Source organism: Pteropus vampyrus, unplaced genomic scaffold (assembly GCF_000151845.1).
Source record: "Pteropus vampyrus isolate Shadow unplaced genomic scaffold, Pvam_2.0 Scaffold50, whole genome shotgun sequence".
Classification (NCBI taxonomy): Eukaryota; Metazoa; Chordata; class Mammalia; order Chiroptera; family Pteropodidae; genus Pteropus; species Pteropus vampyrus.
Genome location: NW_011888831.1, coordinates 994,132 through 1,004,826, shown reverse-complemented (window position 1 = coordinate 1,004,826; position 10,695 = coordinate 994,132). Strand labels below are relative to the sequence as shown.

The 10,695-nt window shown below is 40.6% G+C and overlaps 1 protein-coding gene across 2 annotated transcripts in view; it reads left to right on the top strand.

Moving 5' to 3' along the window:
* Window positions 1-10,695, top strand: part of DHX33 (DEAH-box helicase 33) — a 23,512-nt gene that overhangs the window by 5,033 nt on the left and 7,784 nt on the right. The window contains exons 5-10 of one of the 2 annotated variants that reach the window (XM_011359752.1): window positions 1,664-1,849; window positions 2,587-2,698; window positions 4,137-4,296; window positions 4,467-4,555; window positions 8,869-8,996; window positions 9,362-9,565. In XM_011359752.1, coding sequence (XP_011358054.1) covers window positions 1,664-1,849; window positions 2,587-2,698; window positions 4,137-4,296; window positions 4,467-4,555; window positions 8,869-8,996; window positions 9,362-9,565 — 879 coding nt within the window. Of the gene's footprint in view, window positions 1-1,663; window positions 1,850-2,586; window positions 2,699-4,136; window positions 4,297-4,466; window positions 4,556-8,868; window positions 8,997-9,361; window positions 9,618-10,695 lie in introns of both variants that reach the window. The other variant, XM_023530421.1, reaches the window with a different exon arrangement.

Below are 10,695 nucleotides of genomic sequence, written 5' to 3'. Positions count from 1 at the left end.
AAAGTTGGTATTGGCCCAATAATTGGGTTCCAATTTAGAATTTTATTTTTTAAAAAAAAATACTGTATTAGAGAAATATTTCAAACTCTCTTCTCATTTTATTAAACATTTACTTAAAAATTTGAGTGAGTAAATCACCTCATTTTTGTTTAATTTGTATTAAATTAACTGTTTTTATCTTCCCATTAGCTTTCTCAAAAAATTTAGAGACAAACTTCTAAAATTAATTTTTATTTTAATCTAAGTTATGCATGTGTATTTGAAGTTTAAAGAGTCAAGTAGTTAATTCTAAAAGCTCATTAAAAACCAGCGGTTGCTTTTACTTCCCCATCCCACATCCTGCTCTTTAGAGTAACCACCTCAAATGTCTTAGCTTTTCCCCCTAGATATTACTTTCATATTTCTAAAATAACCTGTTTATATTGCTATTTTTGACTTGTTGATATTAGACATTATATGTTAATTTTTTACCATGGTAGATGAGGATTTAGAAATACCCCTTCCCAACCTTTTGCTTCTCTCCTTTGTCATTTCAACATGGTTATATCACTATGTTTTTTAAATCAAGTATGTCCCTACATTGCTAGCAATGTACCATCCCAATGCCTTGTTCCTCGTACGAAACAGTTGTACGCGTTTTCTGTGTATGGCTAATTTTTTCCCAAGTGTCCCAACATCCATCATATGCCAATCATAAATATTTGTTATGTGTTCAAACATATTCCACTTTTTCCAAGAATCCTTTATGCTGTTCTGCTGCTCAGAGCAGGTTGCTCTCTTGGGCCTCCATGTAGCTGTCATCCTGACTCTTCCCTTTGCCCTCTTCCTGTGTTGAATCCTATTATGGCACCCTGTGCCTTCCAAGCCCCCTGGCTGTATCGGGTAGAAGAGGGGACCTGAGGGGACACTGTACTCGGACTTTGAGACTATCCCTGGGTTTTCACCCTCCCACAACCCCCCTCTCCCTTGCACCCAAGTCCTGAGTCTTGCTGGCTTCTCCAGGAACATTGGCACATCTCTTGTCACCGTATCCTCTAGCAGGCACCCAGGTTGGAATTTCCTCTGCCCAGCCAAGTCATTCACTTCCTCCTCCCATCTCTTCCGTCTTTTAAGAATAGGTTGAAACTTTTGATCTATTCTCTTCTGTTGTCTTTGTCTCTCTGGGCTTATATCTTCATGTCAGCTTGATAGTATTTTGGGAAAAAGTCAGTTTGTCTTGTTTAACTTCTAAAAACCCACTTGAGGTGAGGCTTTTTCATGAATGATGGTCGCAGGTGCATTCAGGTTACATGGTAGCTTCGATGAGTCCTCCCACTGATAATGTTTTGACTATTTGAGTTTTTATCCTATCTGCATGTACCTCTGAACATTTATCCTGTTAATACTGGACTAAAATAGTACCTGCACACACACATACATACATATATACATACATACATATGTACATAAATAGATAAATACATATTCACATATATACACATACACACATTATTATTATTAAATATTTTTTCAGTTATTTTTGCCATCACGTACTTTACAGATATATCTGAACAGATTTCAATGAAAGGTGAATGAATGTGTTGTTAACACTTGGATATATTTCCCTTTGCAAGGTGAAGCACTTCTCTTAATGCCTAATAATCCCACTTTACCTTTATTATAGGAAGCCCCTTCTTCTCAGGACATTCTGGTGTTCCTCACTGGTCAGGAGGAGATAGAAGCGATGAGCAAAACTTGCCGAGACATTGCAAAGCACCTCCCAGATGGCTCCCCCTCCATGCTGGTCCTTCCTTTATATGCCTCCCTGCCCTACGCCCAGCAGCTCCGTGTCTTTCAGGGGGCCCCAAAGGTGAGTGCACCACCTCCTCTGTCCAGCCCCAGCGCTGGGCATGCAGATAAATCACCAGTGGGGCCTGTAGGTGTGCCTGTTACCGGACTCCAGATAAGATTTATGGGACAGGACACTCAGTAATATTAATATTCCTGTAGCTGAAAAGCTGCAGGAATATTAATATGTAGCTACAGATACGGCTCTCTTGTGGCAAGAACAGTTGTCAGGGCATGAAGGAAAGTACAAAGGTAAAAGCTGAAAGGTAAATGAATGATTCTTCTAAGGTCCAACATAGCAAGCCACATTTGTCCATAATATCATTTATTGGGTGTCCATACTGTGCCAAGCACTGTGCTAACGTTTTATACACCCTGTCTCTCATCCTCCCAAGAACTGGCAAGGTAGGATATGATCCTGTTTTATAAACACTGAGGCCTAGAGAAGTGAAGTAACAATTGCTCAAGGGCCACACAGTAAGTAACTGGCAGGGCCAGGGTTCCAGCTCATCTACCTGCTTTTGGATCTTGTGTCTATTCGCTACATCTCTTCACCTCCAAATAGACTTTTAATACTGGAATACTCTCCTCCCCCACTCACTGTAATGACTGACCTTCAATATTGATAGCTGGCATTAATAACAAAATCATCTTTTCTTGATCATGAGTTAATTATAGAAATTAATGGTGAGGAATATGCTTTAAAACTTCTGAATCATATGTGTGTCATACGGTTTTTGGTTTTCTTCCTCTTTTTAGGGCTATCGCAAAGTGATCATTTCAACCAACATCGCTGAAACCTCCATAACCATTACAGGAATAAAATATGTAGTTGACACGGGCATGGTTAAAGCAAAGAAGTATAATCCTGGTGAGAATTTGTAGTTCATGAACATCTCTTCTGTGTATAGTGAACAACCATTGAGTTTCCTGTAGTCCCACAGTTTCCCCCAAATGAGCATTCCATGTTTGTAACTAACTGAGATTTGGGTGGCAGCCACCAAAAGTGAGACAGTCTGGGAGCCAGGTCCAGAAAGAGCTGAGGTAGATATGAGACAAGAAGGAAGGGCAGAAAGAGAAGCCCAGGTTTGACAAACTTGGGAACAGAGGCTCAGGAACCTGGACAGAAGGTTCAGAAACTGTCAGAAGTTGAGTGAGAATAATAGCACTAGGATCAGGGACAGCCTGATACCACATCAAAGGCTCTTGTCAGAAATACTACTTGAGCATGGCTGGTTCAAGTTTCAGGTTTCCCAGGATTCCCTAGGCTGGGATGAGGTGTTAGCTATGTCCTGAGCATGTTCAGCGAGAAGCTTGCTTAAGTCATTTTTCTTCATGTTTTATACCTTGCTTTATTCTGCAGAGGATTTGAATCAGCTGAAATTATTGCTCCCAAATATTTAATTGAAAATGCACTACAAGCTGCTGACTTTCACATGTGTATCTCTTGGAGATGCACATGTGAAAGGACTTGGTTCTTCAGTGCCTGGCACAGAGTACACCTTTATCAAGAAAATGAGTCTCATTTACTCCTAGGAGTAACAAGATAGCACATTGTCTCTCTTTTACAGTTGAGGTGGGAGGGAGGATACAGTGCACAAGGGACTGGAGGCATTTCATTCTCGAGTCATTGATTGATAGGGTGACAAACTATTCTGGTTTGCCAGAGACCGTCCAGTTTTCTCAGTGAAAGTCCCAAGTCTTGGGCTAACTAGGGTTGTTGTCACCCTATTATCTAAGCCATTCCTCTGAAATTTACTCCTCTGGCCCTGAGTTTGAGAAGTTTGAGAAGATGACTGTGCCAGAGATAACAAAGGTAGGCCCAAGGCGCTCCTACACCCCTGAAGTTTTTCTGATGTTTTAGTAATAGATTTCACACAGTGTCCACTGCAGGGACACAGCAGTTTCACTGCAGAACAATCTGGTTTTGTGCTTTCCGATTTAGACTTGAGTTTTTTTGGACTCATGTCTTACAGCAGCGGTCCCAACCTTTTTGGCACCAGGGACCAGTGCTCCTTTGAGGATCTAATGCCTGATGATAGGTGGAGCTGAGGTGGTGATGCTAGCTCTGGGGAGCGGCTGCAAATACAGATGAAACTTTGCTTGCTCGCCTGCCACTCACCTTCTGCTGTGTGGCCTGGTTCCTAACAGGCCATGGACCAGTACTGGTCCACGGCCTGGGGGCTGGGAGCCTCTGTCTTACCGAAAGGATAACTGGTGTTCTGAGGAATGCTTCTTTTTGTACACACTGTAGAAACAGTTTGTTTGTGTAATGAGTGAAGTGCTAATGTGGGCCATTCTCCCTCCAGTCAGTGGCCTGGAGGTATTAGCTGTGCAGCGGGTATCAAAGACCCAGGCCTGGCAACGCACAGGACGGGCTGGCAGAGAGGACAGTGGCATCTGTTACCGGCTCTACACAGAAGATGAGTTTGAGAAGTTTGAGAAGATGACTGTGCCAGAGATACAAAGGTAGGCCCAAGGCGCTCCTACACCCCTGCCATTTGTCCCCATATCTCCCTTTCCAGCTTGGTCATGTCTTCCCAGAGCCACAGTTCTTACTGACACTTCTCAGTGGATGGTACTGACTCACTGGCTGGAAGACCAGGGAGAGTGAACAACCCAAGTCTCCCTCTTTATAGGTGTAACCTGGCGAGCGTGATGCTGCACCTCCTAGCAATGAAAGTCCCCAACGTTCTCACCTTTGACTTCATGTCTAAACCGTCTCCAGGTAAGTGGAATCTTCAGTGGAGTAGGTGTACAAGTGGACAAGCAGCAGCAAATGGACTCTAAAAAATAATATTTCATTCTCTTGCAGAGAACATTAAATATCAGAGAAGCATCTCAGAATCATGAAAGGATAGATTCTGTGCCATCAGCACCATCCTGGTGCAGAAACAATGGCTTCCTATAGGGCTTACAGTCAGTTCCATGACCACAGGCACCAATGAAGGTAGTTGAGGGGGATCCATAGGTTATGCAGAAATCTAATGAAATTGTACTTCAGCCAGCAGAAGGACTGAACAGATCAAGCTTCTTAGCTTTTGAGTGGAATTTGATCGGTTCCCACCCTTTTGTGACAGTCTCTCCATGGAGGAAGAAAAAGTAATTGGGATTCTTAATGATGTAGCTTTGGCACTTGGCACCCCCTCGTTACATCATTTTCCTTTTCTTTATTTTCTCTCCCTTTTTTAAGTGAAGAAATGCAATTGGCTTTTTTAAAAAAGTAAAAATTGATGGGTATACAAGCATTTTTCAGGTTCTTTGTTTCCTGTTCCTGAAGCCACTACTGTGACCATTTTCCAGTCTTCTAGAGAAAAATCAATGCACATGGAAGTATATTAGTCTCTTCAAAACACAAATAGCAATACACATTGTTCACTCTTCTACACTTTATTTTTATTTTCTTCCAGTTTTATTGAGATATAATTGACATACATCACTGTATAAGTTTGAGGTTAACAGCATAATTGATTTGCCTTACATATATTGCAAAATGATTATGCTATAAATTTAGTTAGCATCCATCATCTCATATAGATAGAATAAAAAGAGAAAGCACAAAAAGAAAAAATTGTCTTTTTTCTTTTCATTGCTAAATTCCTACACACAAAGGAAGAACATGCATGTAAGGTAGAGGTAGTAGTAAAACCAACACCTGTGTGTCCCTTACCAGTGCCCTTGAAGCCCCCTGGACCCCTCCCTGCTGTATTCGATTCTTTCCCACTCCCTTGAGGTAAACCCCTCCCACATTTTGCTTGTAGTTCCCTTGCTTTTCTAGAATGTCGTCTTATACATGTGTGTATCTCTAATCAATGTATTATTTCAGTTTGCATGTTTATCGATTCTTCAGTAACCTTCCCTTTTCATTCTTCATGTTTTATAAGGTTTATTTGTTTTATAAGGTTTATTTTTTATAAGGTTTATTTGTTTTATAAGGTTTATTTTTTATAAGGTTTATTTTTTAAGGTTTATTTGATGCATTTTCACCACTGAATGCTATTCCATTCTATGAATAAAGCAAAGTGCACTTAGCCATTCTGTTGATGAGACATTTGCACATTGCTTTCTGCACCTAATATATTTTACACATCATTTTCTCTCAGTATGTAAATACTCATTGATTGATAGGGTGACAAACTATTCTGGTTTGCCAGAGACCGTCCAGTTTTCTCAGTGAAAGTCCCAAGTCTTGGGCTAACTAGGGTTGTTGTCACCCTATTATCTAAGCCATTCCTCTGAAATTTACTCCTCTGGCCCTGAGTTTGAGAAGTTTGAGAAGATGACTGTGCCAGAGATAACAAAGGTAGGCCCAAGGCGCTCCTACACCCCTGAAGTTTTTCTGATGTTTTAGTAATAGATTTCACACAGTGTCCACTGCAGGGACACAGCAGTTTCACTGCAGAACAATCTGGTTTTGTGCTTTCCGATTTAGACTTGAGTTTTTTTGGACTCATGTCTTACAGCAGCGGTCCCAACCTTTTTGGCACCAGGGACCAGTGCTCCTTTGAGGATCTAATGCCTGATGATAGGTGGAGCTGAGGTGGTGATGCTAGCTCTGGGGAGCGGCTGCAAATACAGATGAAACTTTGCTTGCTCGCCTGCCACTCACCTTCTGCTGTGTGGCCTGGTTCCTAACAGGCCATGGACCAGTACTGGTCCACGGCCTGGGGGCTGGGAGCCTCTGTCTTACCGAAAGGATAACTGGTGTTCTGAGGAATGCTTCTTTTTGTACACACTGTAGAAACAGTTTGTTTGTGTAATGAGTGAAGTGCTAATGTGGGCCATTCTCCCTCCAGTCAGTGGCCTGGAGGTATTAGCTGTGCAGCGGGTATCAAAGACCCAGGCCTGGCAACGCACAGGACGGGCTGGCAGAGAGGACAGTGGCATCTGTTACCGGCTCTACACAGAAGATGAGTTTGAGAAGTTTGAGAAGATGACTGTGCCAGAGATACAAAGGTAGGCCCAAGGCGCTCCTACACCCCTGCCATTTGTCCCCATATCTCCCTTTCCAGCTTGGTCATGTCTTCCCAGAGCCACAGTTCTTACTGACACTTCTCAGTGGATGGTACTGACTCACTGGCTGGAAGACCAGGGAGAGTGAACAACCCAAGTCTCCCTCTTTATAGGTGTAACCTGGCGAGCGTGATGCTGCACCTCCTAGCAATGAAAGTCCCCAACGTTCTCACCTTTGACTTCATGTCTAAACCGTCTCCAGGTAAGTGGAATCTTCAGTGGAGTAGGTGTACAAGTGGACAAGCAGCAGCAAATGGACTCTAAAAAATAATATTTCATTCTCTTGCAGAGAACATTAAATATCAGAGAAGCATCTCAGAATCATGAAAGGATAGATTCTGTGCCATCAGCACCATCCTGGTGCAGAAACAATGGCTTCCTATAGGGCTTACAGTCAGTTCCATGACCACAGGCACCAATGAAGGTAGTTGAGGGGGATCCATAGGTTATGCAGAAATCTAATGAAATTGTACTTCAGCCAGCAGAAGGACTGAACAGATCAAGCTTCTTAGCTTTTGAGTGGAATTTGATCGGTTCCCACCCTTTTGTGACAGTCTCTCCATGGAGGAAGAAAAAGTAATTGGGATTCTTAATGATGTAGCGTTGGCACTTGGCACCCCCTCGTTACATCATTTTCCTTTTCTTTATTTTCTCTCCCTTTTTTAAGTGAAGAAATGCAATTGGCTTTTTTAAAAAAGTAAAAATTGATGGGTATACAAGCATTTTTCAGGTTCTTTGTTTCCTGTTCCTGAAGCCACTACTGTGACCATTTTCCAGTCTTCTAGAGAAAAATCAATGCACATGGAAGTATATTAGTCTCTTCAAAACACAAATAGCAATACACATTGTTCACTCTTCTACACTTTATTTTTATTTTCTTCCAGTTTTATTGAGATATAATTGACATACATCACTGTATAAGTTTGAGGTTAACAGCATAATTGATTTGCCTTACATATATTGCAAAATGATTACTGCTATAAATTTAGTTAGCATCCATCATCTCATATAGATAGAATAAAAAGAGAAAGCACAAAAAGAAAAAATTGTCTTTTTTCTTTTCATTGCTAAATTCCTACACACAAAGGAAGAACATGCATGTAAGGTAGAGGTAGTAGTAAAACCAACACCTGTGTGTCCCTTACCAGTGCCCTTGAAGCCCCCTGGACCCCTCCCTGCTGTATTCGATTCTTTCCCACTCCCTTGAGGTAAACTCCTCCCACATTTTGCTTGTAGTTCCCTTGCTTTTCTAGAATGTCGTCTTATACATGTGTGTATCTCTAATCAATGTATTATTTCAGTTTGCATGTTTATCGATTCTTCAGTAACCTTCCCTTTTCATTCTTCATGTTTTATAAGGTTTATTTGTTTTATAAGGTTTATTTTTTATAAGGTTTATTTGTTTTATAAGGTTTATTTTTTATAAGGTTTATTTTTCATGTTTTATAAGGTTTATTTTTTAAGGTTTATTTGATGCATTTTCACCACTGAATGCTATTCCATTCTATGAATAAAGCAAAGTGCACTTAGCCATTCTGTTGATGAGACATTTGCACATTGCTTTCTGCACCTAATATATTTTACACATCATTTTCTCTCAGTATGTAAATACTCATTACATCTTAGAAATGCTTTTTTATTCTCCAGTAGGGAATGCATTTACATGGTTCAAAATTTGTAAAGGATAAAAGAGTGAGGCACTGGTGTTTCCATTGTCATATGTGTGCTTCTGAAGATACAGGTCCCCTACGTATATGAGCATGTCTGTGTGTGAAATTCTTAAACTAACATCACTGCGTCTAAAATTTACATACATATTGCCAAATTACACACCATTCTTTAAAAAGGCAATTGAACTGAAGGCAGTGGTGTCATTAACAGCTTTGAAAGTGTGTCTTGGGAACCGCAGTGGTTGTGATCTTTGCTGTGGTTTGATCAGTTGTAAGTTAGGATAAGCTCCCAGAAATACTGAACTAGCTGCAGCTCCTTTTTTGGATTTTTGGCTCCTTTTTATGTCTCTTTCTTTAGATCACATTGAGGCGGCCATTGCCCAACTGGACCTGTTAGGTGCTCTTGAACATAAGGATGACCAGCTTACCTTGACTCCACTTGGAAGAAAGATGGCAGCATTTCCTTTAGAACCCAAATTTGCCAAAGTAAGTGATACCATCTCTTTAGCCCCCTTTCTGTACATTACAGCATCCCAAAGTAGACTCCTAAACCCAGTGCTTCTAGATTAATCTTCACTTTTTCTCCTAAATAATTATTAACCCCTACCTTGTGTCTAACAATGACTTCTGTTCTATGTGGGATTCAAACATATTAAGTCATGAGCTCTACCCACAGAGAATGTGGCAGTCATTCATCTTTCAAAAAAAATAAAATAACACACCTTTGTGGTTTTAGAAACACCTGCCCTTTAATACCTTAGAAGGGAAGCTGCAAAAGTAGTATACAGAAATACTGTATTCAGAAGCTAGAAAGAATCTTGATTTATGCAGTTTTAAATTTTGATTTGCAGACCATCCTCCTGTCCCCCAAATTCCACTGTACAGAGGAGATACTGACCATTGTCTCCCTGCTGTCTGTGGACAGTGTTCTCTACAACCCTCCCTCCCGGCGTGATGAAGTGCAGGGTGTCCGGAAGAAGTTCACATCCAGCGAGGGCGATCACATTACCCTGCTTAATATCTACCGGACCTTCAAAAATATAGGAGGAAATAAGGTGAACCTTGTCTCATTCCTTTTCTCTGATGATCCCTCCTTTCAGACATGTGGTTTAAGTGGATCTTCCCTTTTTTGGCTGAATCACCAAAAGAGCCACAAAAAGAATGCCAGATGTCATTTCAGAAACATCTGCGTACAAGGACAATACGAGGAAAGAAATGTAATTCCTGCCTTTCACTTTGCCTGTGTTTAACTCGTACTTAACGTGAGCAAGTTAGTTAAGTGTTTAAGTGTTTAGTGACCCAGTTCCTTAACTACCAAATGGATTTTTTCCCCACTTGCTTCTAATTTTCTTAATCGTAATTTTTGCTTGTATGACATTTCAGTTCCTTAGAACAAGATGGAAAATGGCAGTATATTGTTTCATTTATCAATACAATCAATAATTATTCCATGATTTAATTTCATCTGCATTTTAATATAGTCAATTCTTAAAAAAAAAAAAAAAAAGCTGCCACCCACTTTTAGCAGCTGTGAATATTTTGCTATATTTGCCTCAGTTTAAGGAAATGAAATGCTGTAGATTTATACAGCAACATCCCTGCCCTGCTCCTATCCCACTCCTTCCTCTCTATTTAACTACTGTCCTGAAGTTGGAATGTGTTCTCATGGATGATAACATACTTTTGCTTCATATCTATGAACATTAAGTACTATAAGTTCTTACACTGCCCTCTTTGCAGCTTGTTTCCACTTTCAGCACTGCAGTGAACATTTGTACAGGTCTCCTTGTCCACAACGGGATGAATCTCTGGGGTCAACACCCAGGAGTGGACCAGCTGCATCCAGCTTGACCAGGCTGGCATGTGGCTCCCCAGAGTTGTCAGTCCCTTTTTATACTCCCCATGATATGTATAAGATCCAACTTCTCCAGCTTTTTATACTCCCCATGATATGTATAAGGTCCATCTTCTCCAACTTTTAGTTGAAATGACTTTAATTTTTGCCAAGTTGATGGATGCAAATAGTATCTCAGCTATTTAAACTACTTTGCCTTGATTTCTCAGGAGACTTAGAATCCTTATGTAAGTTTATTGGTTACTAGTCATTTCTAGTTAATCTTCTGAGTGGTCTATTCCTATCCTTTGTCTATATTCTACTAGATTATTGGTCTTTTTCTTATTGATT